The 17,902-nt window shown below is 36.8% G+C and overlaps 1 protein-coding gene across 3 annotated transcripts in view; it reads left to right on the top strand.

Moving 5' to 3' along the window:
- Window positions 1-17,902, top strand: part of FAM172A (family with sequence similarity 172 member A) — a 420,789-nt gene that overhangs the window by 268,199 nt on the left and 134,688 nt on the right. For all 3 annotated transcript variants that reach the window (XM_055312860.1, XM_055312861.1, XM_055312859.1), the window contains 2 exons: window positions 7,263-7,379; window positions 15,063-15,147. In XM_055312860.1, the coding sequence (XP_055168835.1) occupies window positions 7,263-7,379; window positions 15,063-15,147 (202 nt within the window). The remainder of the gene's footprint in view (window positions 1-7,262; window positions 7,380-15,062; window positions 15,148-17,902) is intronic.

Genomic DNA, 17,902 nt, shown 5'->3' with positions numbered 1-17,902 from the left:
AATCACTAGAGGAGCTTCAAGAGCCTTGGGTGACAGAACCAAGTTTTAATATTGTGGCAAAAGTGATATTTGTTCTGTGAATAGCACACTATCGGGATTGACATGTACAAAAGAATCTTCAGGAAAGCATTAACAAGAAATACTCTGCCAAACCCAGTGTCGGCTGATTAGTCATCTTGGCCCAATGTACATTTTAAACCCAGTGGGCCTGATAGCACACAGGGCAGTGTGCCATGAGCCAGGAGATGTACAGGCACAAATGTAAAGTGATGGAGAGATTTGTGGTAAAGTATCATGGTTTATCAGACTATACAAAAACTATACTCAAGTAGAAGCACAGAGTGTAAATATAATCTGCATGACAAAAATGTGAAAAAGTACCACCTTTCATGCTTTCCAAACCTTTGAAACAATTTAATCTGAAATCTTAACTCTAGGAGCTCTAGAGGGAGCTAATCTATTTATACACATATATATATTTTTAAAGACATCTCAAACCTCAACCGTGCTATTAACCAGAGTGATGATTCATTCATGCTCATGCAGTAGTAATGATCCTCAGATTTATATACGTACAGTAGTGTCAGATCTTAATCTGATGGAAACATGCATTATTTGATTTTCTTTCAGAATAGTCTTTCCTGTACAAGTGATTCACATGCTATAACCCTCACAGTGCATATGTGTAACACATGTCAGAATTTTAAAGGAAGGTAATGACTTTTGCTGGTGAAAGACATTAAAATATTTCTCTCAAAAACATGTTTCAAACATATTATGCATGCTAATATAGATATGGGCCTGCATGCACATATATCCATACCTATCCCCCCAACCCACACTGGCTTCTTTCAGGAGGGCCTCTTGGACATTAAAATCTAAGACAATTTATTCTGAGTGCTATCCCTGCTGGGCCACAAATATGAGAAAATGAAATCACTTGTTTCTTTTAGGTTAGGATGAAGACAAATCCAATGTGGGGTTCACTTGTTTAGGTTGAGAGTATTAAACGTAGTATTGGATTGATTCATAATTTCCGAAACCCAAGACCCTCAACTAGAGATACAAAACTACCTTCAAAGGCTCATGGAAAAGTATCCCTTTAACATCACTATCTCCCTGCCTTCCAAGCTTATCATCTAAGCTAAGACAAATGGACAGCAATTTTTTTAATTTAATTTAGTGGAAATAAAAGAGTCTTTGTGTTTTCCTTTTCTAAAAGTAGCTCCTAATAAACTTATAAAAGAAATGAAATAGGGGTCTCTGGGTGGCTCAGTCAGTTAAGCACCCGACTCTTGATTTCAGCTCAGCTCATGATCTCAGGGACCTGGGATCAAGCCCCACATATGGCTCTGAGCTCAGCATGGAGTCTGCTTGTCTCCCTCCCCCTGCTACTGCCCCCTCTGTGCATGGACTCTCGTTCTCTCTCTCTCTCAAATAAATAAATAAAACCTAAAAAAAAAAAAAACTGAAATAGGTACAAAAAGGGAATTACACTTTTAGGGGGACATGAGGTATTTATATTTGGCCAGGTACTTGTGAAGATGGTAGGCAAGTGCCCCATTTGAGGCCTTGCAGAAAGCATGGTGAGGCAAGTTGGGTAGACAGAAGCAGTCTGTGTTATGTCGGGGGAGAGATGGTGGCAGGAAGGCCTGGCCAGTAGTGCACATGGAGGGGAGCAGAGGTAGATGCTATGGACTCTGGCCCTCCCACACCATCTCTCTGGTCCTCTGCTTTTCATCCCACCAAATACTCTTAGGCTCTGATAAACTTTCTTATCTTGTTACTGTTACTTAATGTTTAGAATCTTACTCTGGAAGAAAACAATACAAGAAGATTTTTTTTCCTCTCAACTTCAACTCCCATCAAAAAATTTCATAGTAGGATGAGCCTGTATACAGATGGTATATGTTTTTAATCTGTTCAAAGTACTTCATATTTATTGGGTTAGTTAAGCTTTTGTCAGACTGGTAACATGTAATGCACAGAAGGAAAGAGCAGATTAATTGTGTAGAAGCTAAGGTGAGAGGACTTTGAAGAGATAGATCGAATTAAGAGGGGGAAAGAAAAATTTCAGGTGATAGCAACACATTTTGTATTCTCAAATCATCAGTATGATTTATGGAAATATCTAGTTTTCCCTCTTATCCTAGACATCATTTTATTTTAGAGCCATAATAATAATTTTTAAATGCTATTGATAGTCTGGTTTTCCACATGACTAATTTCTATCTTGGCATGGTTTTTAGAATTTCAGCATTCCTTACTGATTTGGATTTGGATTTTTTTTTTTTTTTAACCAATCAGAGAAGCCTGGGTGGCTCAGTCAGTTATGCATCTGCCTTAGCCTTAGGTCATGATCCTGGAGTATGGGATGGACCCCCAATCAACGGGGGCTCTCTACTCAATGGGGAGTCTGCTCCTCCCTCCGCCCCCTCCTCACTTGTGTTGTCTCTCTCTCTCCTTCTCATATAAATAAAATCTAAAAATAATAATAAAATAAATGTCCAAGTCAATGAAGTACTATATTACTGAAATACTAAAAAGGATTAATCAAATGAGTTCTTTTAGGTAAGAGTACTATAATATATTACTGAGAAATAGACCCCATATGACACACATGAAAGAAAACAGGACTTAAAGGCATAGACAATTCAGAGTTGTATTCTTTTGTATCTGTGTGGCCCTTAACCAGTTTCTGAGCCTCAACCAATTTTCTCCTCCACAGATGGGAAAAATAATACAAGTTTTACATACATTTTAATATTATTTCAGAATAAAGTAAGAATGACTATTCATTTTGAAATTTGTGTAATGCTACTTAGATATAAATATACACACAAATGAACACAATATTTTAATAATTTTATCAGATTCTACTTATTAAGCCATAAAACTTTCAGATGTTGATGTTTGGAATATCAAGCCATGAAACTGAGATGTTGATGTATGGGATATCAACTTTCTTTGTCACTTTTATTCAACTAATGTTACCAAGAATGTTATACAAAAAATGGAAGGTCATCCTTTATTTTTGAAAGATTGGTATAGGTGTAAAATTGATCTTAATTGTTTGAAGAGTTCATTTGGCAGGTACTTCATAGTTCATTCAAGAATACATGGAGACATTGAAATCACAGGGTCGTACTATTTTTAGTGACTAAAATGCCTTTAAGAATCTAATGATGGGCAGCCTGGGTAGCTCAGCGTCTTAGTGCTGCCTTTGGCCCAGGGTGTGATCCTAGAGACCTGGGATCGAGTCCCACACTGGGCTCCCTGCATGGAGCCTGCTTCTTCCTCTGCCTGTGTCTCTGCCTGTCTCTCTCTATGTCTCTCATGAATAAATAAATAAAATCTTTAAAATAAAAAAAGAATCTAATGAAAGCTAAAGGTCCTCTTCGAGAAAAATATTCCTGTAATGTCCAGACACAATTTTGCAAGGAATTTCAAAGGGGTTCCTATCTATGGATCCTAATAAAAAACATCTTCCAACAACAACAACAACAACAACAAAACATCTTCACATTAGATTGACGTATAGTAGGACTTTAGTAATATGGTCTCCTCCCTTCCAGATTTCTGTGTTTTCCAGATTATTATAGTCTTCTCTTATAGAAGTTGTTTTCCTGCCCAGCTGCACCTCCACCCATATATTCCATCTAGGGTCTGTCTCTTAAGCAATCTTGGTTCCTGCATTCATTCTACCCCCATGATTGCTGTTCCCTAGCATTCTTTTAAGATTTTATTTTTTTTATTAAAATTCAATATGCCAATATATAGTATAACATCCAGGGCTGATCACATCACTGCTCTCTTTAATGCCCGTCAGCCAGTCACCTCTTCCCCCTACCCACCTCCCCTTCAACAACTCTCAGTTTGTTTCCCAAAGTTAATAGTCTCTCATGTTTGTCTAAGATTTTATTTATTTGAGAGGGAGATTGTCCACACACAAGCTGGGGACGGAGCAGAGGGAGAGGGAGAAGTAGACCCTGCTGAGCAAGGAGCCTGATGTGAGGCTCAATGCGGGGCTCGATGCGGGGCTCCATCCCAGGATGCTGGGATCATGGCCTAAGCTGCAAGAAAACACTTAACCAGCCGAGCCACCCAGGTGCCCCTTTGCCCCAGCATTCTTCATCAGTGCTCGCTCCCAGGAGAGGCAGTAAGAGACAGAAGGACTCTAAACCAAGCTGACAAATACAAGAAGTAGAGGCTTTGGACAGAAATGGCAACTGCAGCCAGGTTGCAGCAAGGCTGGAATAGAGGTAAATAGTCTGAAAAACATTCTATCACTCCTAAACAGTCAGATATTTGAAATTCTTCTCTTTTTTAAAGATTTATTTATTTAGGGATGCCTGGGTGGCTCAGCAGTTGAGTGTCTGCCTTTGGCTCAGGTCGTGATCCTGGGGTCCTGGGATTGGGTCCCACATCAGGATCCCCACAGGGAGCTTGCTTCTCCCTCTGCCTATCTCTGCCTCTCTCTGTGTCTCTCATGAATAAAAAAAAATAAAATCTTTTAAAAATTTTTATTTAATTGAGTCAGAGAGCATGCATAAGCAGGAGGGGCAGAAAGGAGAGACTCTGAAGCAGACTCCAAGCTGAGCTTAAACTCCAAGTGGAGCTGGACACAGGGCTCAATCCCAGAACCCTGAGATCATGACCTGAGCTGAAACCAAGAGTGAGACGCTTAACGGGCTGCACTACCAAGGCTCCTCAGATATTTGTCCAGGGTTCTTTGGAGATAGCTCTTCATTCTTGAGATCCTCTAGAATCTGACCATTCTCCATCTCTAACAATATGAAAGTGATTTTTAAACTGGAAGGGACAGTGTAAGAAATATACTGGATTGTAACATCATTTGATGTGATGTGAAAAAAAGTTGCACAGCATCACATCCATTGTATAAAATGTCAGCCAGATAGAAAAATAGACCAAAGGTTTTATTCTCTTGTAGAACATCTAACAATTATATATTTTTCCAAGTTTGTATAATTTTAATTCTCAGATTTTCTGCTATTGTACTAAATCCTCAGCCTATTCGAATCTTAATTTGATATCATTTCACAAATGGTTCTCAATATTCTGTGTCTTCAGATACAACCACCTTACATAAGTCAGCATATGTTAATAACAAGCACAACAAAATCCAGGGCAAATATTTAAAAATGCAGACATATTCTTAGAATACCAGAAGAGCATGCTCTTATTTTGTAACTTTAGCAGCAGGCGCTCTAGATCTTTAAAAAGTGTTACTGTTTAGAAAATGAGAGTAAGGACATGTAAGTTCTTCATGAGCCAGGGGGATTCACTATTGTCGAATTTTTAGTTTTATTATCAATTGTTGGTTTAAATTTTTATATTCTGGTGCCAACGTGATCCATGACAATCTATTCTTTTAAGGTAGCTTTAGTTTATTATTCTTTTTGAGTACTTTTGACGCACAATGTTACATTAGTTTCAGGTGTATAACTTGGTGATTTGACAAGTTTATACATTATGCTATGCTCACTGCAAGTATAGCTACCATCTGTCCCATTACATCACTATTACAGTGTCATTGACTGTGTTCCTTATGCTGTGCTTTTTATCCCCATGACTTACTCATTCCATAACTGGAGGTCTGTAGCTCTTTCTCCCCTTTGCCCATTTTGCCCAGCCCCCCACCACCTCCCCTCAGTTTGTTCTAGGTATTTGTAGTTCCTATTCTGCTTTTTGTTTGTTCATTTTTTAATGTTCCATATATGAGTGGAATCATTTGGTATTTGGCTTTCTCGGTCTGACTCATTCACTTAGCATAATACTGTCTAGGTCCATCCGTGTCATCTGAAATGGCACAGTCTCATCCTTTTTTTATGGATGAAAATCTGTTTTTAAAATAAAATCTAGGAGAAGGTAGCAAACTACTTAATAATGAATGTGAAGTATTGAATCAGAGTATTATTTTGTGCTTTTAAAAATATTATTGATACTGCAAGGTGAATTTCTGCAATAATATTATGATGTTGATAAGCAACATTGATCTTAAGATTTCCACATTTTATAAGCAGAAAACACAAGGCCCAAATATGTAAGGTGTAGAAATTCTGCTGAAGCAGCATTAACAGTGAATTAGATTCCCATTAGGTGGTGTTCAGTGAGAGGGGAATGCATATGCAGGATTTGAAGAAATTTACTTGAGAGAGACATTTTTCATTCAGAATGCCAACAGGCATCATTCAGTATTAGAAGCGTGGCTTTCAGTGTTCACTGTATGAGCTATCATCACCACTCAGAATTCTCACTTTTTAAAAATGCAGTAACATACTTTTGATAGACAATTCAGAAAAATTAATAGCAAATGATAGAGAAATTGCTCTTTTCTAGTGGGAGAAAAGACATTTGATTCCGAGAAATGATGAGGCCATGGCTATAAAATTTAAGGCTACTACATACTATATTTTAAATGTAATTTTTTATTAAGCTTTCATCTACTTGTGTCAAATTAGAGTCCATTGTCTTAGCAGATTAAAACCTTTTATGATTGTTTTGATGTGGAACTATTATTTTTCACTTCCTTTATCTAGCAGACCACTGATGAATTCTTCAGTTTCTTCAAAACAAGTGGCTCTCTTTTAAATTTTAGAACCATTAAATTTTATAGAAACAGCATTCTAAAGAAAGACATTAGAGTGTAATGCTGAAGCTTGTCGACATAAAGAAATATATTAGGAAGCAAAATGATATTAATAGGCTTTGAAGAGAAAGATATTTGTGGGCATTTAAAACACCAAGGAATTACAAGGCTGTGTGGAAGAGCAGGCTAGTTAAATCGGAGAAGTCAAAGCAAGATATCTTTCATTACTGACATGCCATCTACTGAAAAGAAGTAGAAGTTAGTCCTAAGTAACTAACAGTGAGCCCCGGGTACTAACTTCCCTGAAGCACTGAAATAGGAAGTGGTGGGAGAAAGTTGTAAAAGAAACCCTCAGGGATTCCTCCTTTTTTCCCCTGTGATCCCTTTAATCCTTGAATTGTCAAACCACATGGAAAATAATAGAGCTGCGTAGTTCTAAGACTTAAGTGGTATTATCTTTTTAAAAGAAAATATTAGGTCTTTTCACATCTCTGGACAGGAAGAGGGCATGTTCAGGATAGAAAAGAGTAACTTTGAACAAGAAATGCATGTTGCTTTTTCAGTTTTAATATATTATTATCTATGACTAAGCAGGCTGCACCCAGTAGAGAAAAAATTATAGCCAATATTTTATTTTCCTTTTTTAAAACAGATGATTCAACGAGAAGCAGATGTAAAAAGTAAGGTAACTGCTGTGGCGTTGACAGACTCTGTTCACAATGTGTGGCATCAAGAAGCAGGCAAAACGATTCGAGAATGGATGAGAGAGGTGAGACTAGATTTTTTTCAACGCTGAGATGAATGAGTATGAGCCTTTATATCTTGAGCCCCCACCAACTTATATCACCTCCCGCCCCCAAACTCCCTTTCTAGAAGCAGAACATTTAGAGAGAAGAGAAAAAAGTAGACATGGTTGTAATAATAATAGAAAACCCTTCTGAAGAACAAATACATTTTTGAAAGTCCTTCCCCCCCCCACCCTTTTTTTTTTTTTTTGGCATTCTAAAGACTGTTATGTATGCAAGCAGCATACAGTAGAAACTGGCCAAAGAAGGTCATGATCTGTTAGATTCTCATTCCCTGATTTTTAATTTTTCTACCAGCTGCTTAGCATTGGTGCTGCTCAGTGACAAGAAAGAAGCTTAAAGTAGCATTGGGTCTCATCCTTTTCTTAAAAGGTGGTCAGTATGTGCCACTCTTAAATGGACTGGCTCACTACTGCCAGTAGGGGGAGAAGTAAAAAGCTGAAATAGTGTTTTGCCACTTGGAACCTGGGGCTCCAAGAAACCAAGGGCTGGTCATGGTCCAGCCTCGGGCTAAGAAAGCCTCTTTTCACCATCCCTAAGGGCTAGTGAGCTCATCAGTTCCTGACTCATTGAACATGCTCCCATTTTTTTTTTTAAGCTTTCAACCCATTATTTATTTGGGTTATTGATATACAGCTGAAACTTCTTTGTTATTTCTATTTAGCTTTCTGATAGTATAAGCAGTTGACATCATCCATACCGTGCTATATCAATTGTTTGGTCAAATTATATATTTCTATAAATGAGAACTAGTTGACCTTCGTGATTTTCTCCCACTTTTTCTTGATAGAATACCCAGATATTTATCCAGCTGACCTCTTACCATAGGTATGGTGGGTAACTTCTATAAGCCCTTATAGTGCACTCTACAGACCAAAGAGTTAATGTTTGGGAAGAGTTTTGAATAAATAGGACTAAGCTATATAATCCCATAGTGGAATAAGCATAATATTACCAGTCTATTTTCACTGTTGTTTTTCTTATCCATTAGGAAAAGTACTTTTGGGGCACCTGGGTGGCTCAGTTGGTTAAGCATCTGCCTTTGGTTCGGGTCATGGTTCCAAGGTCCTGGGACTGAGCCTTGTGGGGAATGTACTTCTGTCTCTCCCCTCTACTTGTGCTCTCGCTTGTATCCTCTCTCAAATAAATAAATAAAATCTTTAAAAAAGAAAGAGAGAGAGAAAGAAAAAGTAATTGTACAAAAGTCTAAAATATTTTTATTCCATTCCTCATAATGTTATAAATATGTAAAGGTAGGCTTTTAATGTGCTCTAATACCAAGGTGTTTTCTGACCACATTGCTTTTCATGTTTCTCCTTTCACAGTTTATATCCCTAATTGTCTTTTCCAAGGGTCAAATTTTTTTTTTCAAAAGAAATTTTGCATATTTCATGCCTATACTTTTTTTTTGTGGTATTTATCTGAACATGTGGACACATAAACAGCTCCCAGCATCATATAAGTAGTAAGGTTGAATAAATGCACATTTTCCCCCACATATAACGAATATGGAATTTAGTATTTATCCCAAACTAGAAACATCCCTGTTCATCATCTTTTAATTGGGAATTCTTCATGTCTCATTCCAGGTGACAAATATAACAAAATTTATTTAGACTTACTTCTTTTTTAGGTTTTTATCCAAATTCCAGTTAGTTAACATACAGTGTTATATTAGTTTCAGGTGTATAAGATAGTGATTCAACACTTCCATATATCACCCTCGTTGATCCCCATCACCTGTTCCCCCCAAACCCCCACCCACCTTCCTCTGGTAACCATCAGTTTGTTCTCTATGGTAGATTTACTTCTTTAACCCTTTGTAACTAAGACTGGATTAGGTACTGCCTTCAAAAATTAGAATATATTGTCTGCATTTTTTGTTTGACTAAAATAGGTAATAGTTAAATTCATCTTAATTCAATCAAAGCTCTCATTAATTTCTTTGCAAGCATAGCTTTTATAAATCTTTTAAATATTATATAATTTTATAAATGACCTACTTCTTGAATAGTTCTTTTATTCCCTCAGTTATGCCTGAGGCATGAAACAGCATGAAGAATTTTTTATTATGACATACCAAAATTCAGACCCCAACACAGTCACTTACCTAACTGTGTAATCTTGGGGACATTATTAATCTCTTTGAGATTTCACTTTTTTCATCTGTAAAATATAATACCTACCTTGCAAATATGATTGGGAAATAACATATGTAAAGAAACAGCATGGACATGGGTATTTTAAAGGAGTTCAATAAATTGGAGCTCTCAGTGTTGTTATGTAATATTTCTTGCCCCAAAGTAACATTAAATTATATGAATTGTATTCTTTTGTTTTATGGATTATTTACATATTCAAAATACCTTACCAAAGGGTAGTAATTCAGAGCAAGGAGTTAGAAGAACTGGGTTTTGATAATGATTCTGGCTTAGTCACTCACTAGGCAAATCAATAACTGAGATCTAACATACACCAGGTACTCTACACTAAGGCTTATTGTCTTGGGAAAACCACTCGATCATTCTGGGCCTGTTTCATAATTGTGAATTACAGATAATAATTTCATCTACTTCATGAACTATTATGAGAAAGGTGACAACCAAGAAGAAAACCTCTTGAAAAGCAAGTGGCACTACATTAAAAAATAAATTGTATTTATATGGAAAACACTATAGTATACCAAAGATAAAAATTATTAGATCCTTGTTGATGGAGCTTTGAAATTATCCCTGCTCAGAGCACCTCCCTAAAACAAGAACAGAAATGGAGACTATAGGAGCCTAGGCTCCTAAGAACAAACAGTCATGGGTTCAGTAAATAGAAAAGGCTATGATCTTGAGCAGGTGAGTTGGGAGCAGGATGTGGAAGGGTGACTTTTGTATCCCTCAGCATCCCACTTCCCACTGCCTCTTGCTCCAGCTTCAGTTACAATCGGGTCACAATCTGAGATATTTTGCAAATGTGTCTCCCAAGAAAAACAACTTCACTAAACTGGAATGCTGACCATTAAAATAGTGGTCTGGCTGCAGATGAAGCTTCAGTGCTTTTGGCCTCTTAACCATTAGCTCCATTATTTCACCAAACACCACTTTAAATTTGGAAATAGGACAGGACACAAAGTGCTTAGTCATTCTTCTTATGCTGCAAATTAGTAAAACTGCTTTTTGTTTTGTAAGCATATTTAAGTTAATGTGATAAAGGTACTGACGTTAACTATTCATCTACTATAAAAAGCTGATTTACTCTTTTTAAATTTCAGCAATTAATATACAGAAAGAAGGTTAAGTACTATATTCTTATATAATTTTAGAATAAAAATTTCTTTTAAAGAAAGGTCAGAGAGGGCTACTTTTGGTAATTACTCTGAGTGAAAACTACTCCAAACAGAAGACCAAGCATACATACTTAACCATGATTCATGAAGAGAGGTAAAAAGTAGCCTAAGGCAGCTGCTAAAAGACACTTCTTACCTTAAACTCCAGGACTGTAAAGTGGGTGAGGGTGGACATGCAGGACATTGTGGTAGGTAAAATAAAAAACCAAACACAGAATGAAAAATACTATGCAATCACACTTATATGTGGAATCTAAAAAGATGGAATACATAGAAACAGAATAGAACAGTGATGACCAGTGGGGTAAATAGGGAGATACTGGTCAGAGTACAAAGTTGCATCTATGAGGATGCGTAAGTCTAGAGACCCAATGTATAGCAGTATAGCATGATGACTATATTCAGTACTGATTTCCTCTATTCAGTACTGAATACTAGAAGTCTAGCAAGAGAATAGATTTCAGGTTCTCTCACAGCACACACACACACAAATGGTAACTGTGAGAAAATATGTTAATTAGCTCGATAGCAATAATCATTTCATAATGTATATCAAATCATCATGTTGTGCACTTGAAATACATAGTTTTTATTCTTTTTAAAAAGGCTAAGAGGGTGAATGTTATTTCCCGACATATCCCTGGCCTCTGAAAGTCTCCAGCCAAGCCAGATGTATGGTTCTACAAAGCTATCATGAACCCTTTCTTGGCATCATCAGCTCTGAGTGGCAGGCAGTCCTGGAAACACAACCTAGTGAATCATAGTTGTTCTTGTCTGAGGACACAATGCCTTCCATTTTGAATCTCTACCTCTATGGCACTGGTGGATCTCAGACAAATAAAAATTAATAAGAACCTAAATTCACCCAGGGCAGCAAATATATCTCAAAATACTTGGCATAGGATACCTACTACATGTTTTTCTCTTTAAACATAGTATACTAAGTTCTAATCTTCATTTTTTTAATCTTCTTCTTAAAAATCTTTTTTTTTATTTTTTTATATTTATTTATGATAGTCACACACAGAGAGAGAGAGAGAGAGAGAGAGGCAGAGACATAGGCAGAGGGAGAAGCAGGCTGCATGCACCGGGAGCCCAATGTGGGATTCGATCCCGGGTCTCCAGGATCACGCCCCGGGCCAAAGGCAGACACTAAACCGCTGCGCCACCCAGGGATCCCTTCTTCTTAAAAATCTTAATTCATTTCATAACTACACTGAAATATTGTCAGCCCTTGGTTCAATTGTCAAAGAGGACCGCTCAGCACTATGGCCTACAGGCACTTCTACTTTAGGTTAATAGTTCCCAACATTTTGGATTTCACAAAGAAGACAATTTACAACCACAAAAAAAAAAAAAACTATTAAGTTCATAATTTCAGAGTAAAAGACCTTTAAATTGAGAACACTTAACTCTAAGAAACACTATATTGCCAATTTTTTTCCCCTCAGACGCAGAGAAACTTTAGTTACATGGTCCTCCCAAACTCTTGGCTCTGGTCAAGGGCTTCTTTCTCTCTGCTTGTTGGTTGGGATGAGGCAGGACTACATTTGACAGACATGCCTCTCTTAATCTGTAGTACACCATGCCTTATGGTCTGCTCAGGGCACCTGAGAATAAGATCTGCTTAGAACACACTAGGATGTTTTGCATTTACTTAGGGAGGGCTTTCCTAGTGCCTCTGCCATCCTGGACGCTCTGCTAGTGTCCATCTCGACTGAAAAGCTGAGGTGGAGGCAAAGTGAGCCACTGAGAAGAGGGATAGAATAAACATTAGAAAAACAGTAAAAGAGATTTGGTTTTTGATCTATAGAAATGCATCTCAGAATAGGAAGCTGGATCTGATATGATGGAATTTCAGGCAGATTGAATTTATGTGTAAAGGCTATATGTCTTTCTCATATTTCTTTCTTTATGTGTATTTCCCAGCACATTTATGTTATTTTGTTACACTGTCACATGGCAAACATTTTTATCTTGTTCTGCCCTTTTCTCTACATGTTTTTCCCAGTGGGATAAAAATGTTACACACACAAGCACACACATGTACACGACACTCATCAAACTTATGATGCCAAGCCTTTACAATCCTACGCAGGCCCTTCCTTTGTCATTCCAGAGAACTTTGGGACATACTCACTTTTTACGGTATTTATTTTCTGTCCTGTTTTAATGAGAAATGAAAGCCTAAACATCTGCCTAGATAAAAACTGAAATTTCAGAACCCTAAATGTTAACCTATCTTTTGTTTTAAGTGTTTGAGTTAGAGGTGACCTGGATAAAATCCATTTTATTCAGCTTTTTAAAGGCAGTGGTAACGAGTTAGAAGGTGATTAATTACCAACATATTGTAATGTACCATCATTTTTATTAATACCAGAAATATCCTATAAGACGTAGTTTTACATACATGAAGTATAGGTGAGCAGAATTAAGACTGACATATCACCTGGGTAATAGCCAACTTCCATCAGATTTGGAGGTACTACTAGGATGAATAATAATTAAAATATATACCTAATCGCTGCCTGTCTGTCGGTAGTGCTAATTGCTGTCATTGAAAAGACTGAATTGTTTAAGAGAAAGAGAGAAAAAGAGAAAGTCATTCTTCATTGAAGCTATCTCCCTGTATCATTGGGAGCCTATTTTTAGTACCTATAGAAGTCATGATTTTTGAATTTATTAGGGGCTGTGATGAATGATAAAACAAATCATCCATTTACATATCTTGACACTACTTTGGAGAATACTTATTTCTTACAAGCAAGTGTCACATTGTATATAAAAGCTGGCTAATTGTGTGCTAATCTGCATTATCTAGAACTCTGTGATGTGGTATTCTATCAATAGTAATATTAATTTTACTTATTTCAAATGTATGAAATATCTTCTAAAACCTGGTTTCTTTTATAATTTCTGTTCTCTCACATTGTATAATTTTGCATTCAGCTGCTAATTAAGATTAGGAGTGCACACAAGTTATAGAATACATATTCACTTTAAACCATCAAGCTTTTGTTATACATAAAAATACTAATATTTTATCCATTTTAAATGTAAAAAGAGAGAAAGCATTTAAGAACATTACTAGATGTTGTGTTTGTTTTCATGGTTTTTTTTTTTTCCACACAGTTCAATAGTTTCATTGATCTACTGTTTCTTACAAAAATCTGCCATGCTTTGTGAACTTCACTTTCTAATCTCATACAGCAACCCTTCCTTTATGTTATTCCTGCTCTCCCTGGTCCCAGAACAGTAGGGTTGCCTTGACAAATCTATTCAAAAGCCATTCCTCGGCCTTTATTGGTGGGGACTGGGGCCTTTGAAATTCTCTCCTCACTGCAACACAGCTGACATCTTCTTCCAGACAGAATGAATTAAGGAAATACAATAAGACACTTGATCTACCAGTCAAGGATCTTTCCACAGTGAGGACGGATTCCATGGTGCACAACCAGGGCAGCAAGCATCTAAAAATACACAATACATGCTTGTTTACCAGAATAGTAATCAGTGATTTTTCCAACATGATTGATAGGATGATTTCTTTTAAAATAAAATCTGTCTGGAATTTCAGTGTGTATGTGTGTGAGTGTGTATTAGAAATTTTTAGAAAGCCATATGAAGTTAATCACATTTTTTTAAGCCAGCCTTTAAATACAGACTTAAAATGTATGGAAGGAATATACATAATTTTTATTTCATTTGTCTGAGTAGTAAGTCGTCAGTATCTTAAAGATTGATTTTAATATTGAAGGCCTCGTGTCCTCAAACACACAGCTTCAATTCACTAGGTTGTGTTTCTTTTGAACTACTTGATACAGCCTTCATTGAACAAGGTTGAAGTAAAAACTAAAAGAAAGTATATTTAAGGAGTAACTGCAAAATTTATTTCTTCTATTATTGCAGAGACAAAGACTCTAGGTTAAAAATAAAACTATTCTTTCACATGATCAAAATAATATTTATTTCCGTCTTAAAGTTAAAAATGGCCATCCTTTTCAGTTTCCCTTAATTATAATCTTAGCCTTTTCTTATATACATGTTACATCATGGTTCATAGAAGGTTACATGTCTTCTTAATATCAGCAGAGATAATTTGCCAAATTGTAGAAGATAAACTTTATTCCACAACCACAGTGGTCAGGAATAATACTGTTTATATAAGGAAAGATTTTATAGTACATGGAAAATAAATTGGATATACTTCTTGTGGTTGATTATATAGGAAAAATCAATCTCTGCAGCCTAAAAAGTTTGTCTTGGTTTTAAAACGTTTCAACAGAAAATTGTCTCTATTGCATTGCAGAATTGTTGTAATTGGGTCTCTAGCTCAGAACCATTAGACACATCAGTGGAGTCCATGCTGCCGGATTGTCCCCGAGTCTCAGCAGGTATGTGTTTGATGAGAGATGTATGGGTTTTTTAGGGTGAAAAAATATGGTAATGAAATGTGGAATTCTATTTTGTGAATTAAGCATGTTGTTCTGCCTGGACTCTTTGAATGAATGATGGGTAACGTACAGCATGGATCTGATCCGCTACCAGAAATTTGTTGAGTGACTGAAAATGCTAACTAATACACTCACAGCAGGGATGAAGAGGGGAAGCAATCTGAGAGTAATATAGACAGCTGGCTGCTAAAGCTTCAGGAGACAAGATGTATGTAAATAAAAACGTGTTTAAGACAGGGACTGGGTGGCTAAGCCAGATCTCAGAATATTTGTCTTGGATTGAGTACCAATTCAAGGATACAACAAGCAGTCAAGGCTGTGAGTTCAGAGGGGAAAGACTGCTGTGATCTAGGGTCTTTAGAAGAATTTTTCATGCAGAAGCTTTTGGCTAGACCTTGTGCTTTCAGTAGGATGAGGACTATAGAAAGATGTGCAGGATGGACATTCTAGGCAAAAGTTGCAGACATGTCTATCCGTTTGAAAGGAGTAATTTGGAGAACGGTTCAAATATTAGGTAAAGAACAATTATAACTGCATTACATTATCACTAATACCTAAATGTGAACTTGGCTTCACTGTCATTAAGCTAGATTTTTCAAGTCCGTTGGTCAGGGTTCAACCAACCATATATATATATATATATATATATATATACACGCACACACATACACACACTATAATATGGATGCCATATATGTATATGCTACTATATATATGCATATATATATTGTGTATAAGAAACAGGTAATATATATGCTATTATATATACATATACGTATATGTGTATGTATGATATAATTATACATTATATATGTTATATATTATATATAATAATTACATATACATATAGAATATTATAGTTATGTTACATAATTGATTCTCTTTATTAGCAGTAATGTTCTATAAAGTCACTGACTGCTGAATTGGTGAATACTGAATACAAGGTTAGGTTGCTTCAAGCTTCTGGTCACATTTTCATCAACCAACCAGTATATAACCTTGCTTTATGAATGTCTCTACTTAAAGACACCTTATTTAATATATATTGTTGATTCGGTAACATTGAACTCACAGCCAACAACACTATAACTCATGCCTGAATGAAGCTTCTATAACACATTCATTTTTTTTTAAGATTTTATTTATTTATTCATCAGAGACACAGAGAGAGAGAGGTAGAGACATAGGCAGAAGGAGAAGCAGGCTCCTTGCGAAGAGCCTGATGCGGGACTGCATCCCAGGACCCCGGGATCACAACCTGAACCAAAAGCAGATGCTCAACCACTGAGCCACCCAGGCGTCCCTTTTTTAAAAAAATATTATTTATTATTTATTTATTTATTTATTTATTTATTTATTTGATAAGAGAGAGAGCACAAGCAGTGGGAGTGGCAGAGGGAGATGGAGAAGCAGGCTTCCTACTAAGCAGAGAGCTCGACATGGGACCTGATCTCAGGGCCCTGAGATCATGACCTTAGCAGAAGGCAGATGTTTAACCAACTGAGCCATCCAGGCACCCCCATTCATTTTCTCCATAAGGCATAACAGTCTTCAGGCAGCCCTGGTGGCGCAGCGGTTTGGCACTGCCTGCGGCCTGGGGTGTGATCCTGGGGACCCGGGATCGAGTCCCATGTCGGGCTCCCTGCATGGAGCCTGCTTCTCCCTCTGCCTGTGTCTCTGCCTCTCTCTCTCTCTGTGTCTATGAATAAATAAATAAAATCTTTAAATAAAAAAAAATAACAAGAAAAGCTCAAGACTTATATAAAGAAAATTATTAAAAAATAAATAAACATATCAGTCTTCTTAGGAACACTAGTGCTTAGGGCTTAGGTACGCTAAGCCCTAATATGTCAGCACTGTACTTGGGAGGTGTTTCAAATAGTGAAATCACACACACACACAAAAAAAAAAAAAAAAAAAAAAAACATGGCACTAAATGTCAATAAGAACACTTATTTACAGTGTGAGAACTGAAACAAGAAGGTAAAACATGGCCTTATTTGACCCTAGTTAGGAATGCATGCTAGGCAACTCAGATTTTTCACTACTCTGCACATGTGCATATCTATAAATGACCACAAAAAAGCACCCTGCATATTGATTTGGGAGTTTACAAATAAATATTAGTAAGTAGGTGAATTCACAAATATGGAATCCATAAATAAGAGGATTGACTATATATAGTAAAGGATTTGACCTAGGATTTGATCAGAGCTGGTTAAGCAGGCTCTGTAAGAATGTTGACTTTGCCTCCTGTGCTGGAGCTTGGAACTATAGAGCAGATGTTTGTTAAGGGGAGATGGATGTTAAGTGATAGAGAGCAAAAATGAATTAATTAGACCCCAGAAACATGAACTGGAGCATGTGAGGATGGTCTTAAACTCATGTCAGTTATTTTTGCTTCTGACCTTGGTGGTGTGGAAGTCTGTAGAAAGCCAGTGTCCTTTGTCATGGAGCTAACTACATGCGCATCTGGCCTGGGAGTCAAATGATGAAGGGGATTCAGGGCAAGGTAGTACAGGTGCAGTCCTGGCCACTGCCTTGTGCCACCAGGTGAGCTAGCAGATAAACAACAAGATGCATAAGCTAGAAATAGCTACTGCTTTACTTTAGCCCTCCAAATGTCCCACAGAAATTTCTTTTATGTATCATCCTAACAGAAACACATGATTTGAAAACAAATTCTGGGAAATAT

This window comes from Nyctereutes procyonoides, unplaced genomic scaffold (genome assembly GCF_905146905.1).
Source record: "Nyctereutes procyonoides isolate TBG_1078 unplaced genomic scaffold, NYPRO_anot_genome, whole genome shotgun sequence".
Taxonomy (NCBI): domain Eukaryota; kingdom Metazoa; phylum Chordata; class Mammalia; order Carnivora; family Canidae; genus Nyctereutes; species Nyctereutes procyonoides.
This window is presented reverse-complemented; position numbering and strand designations above follow the sequence as displayed.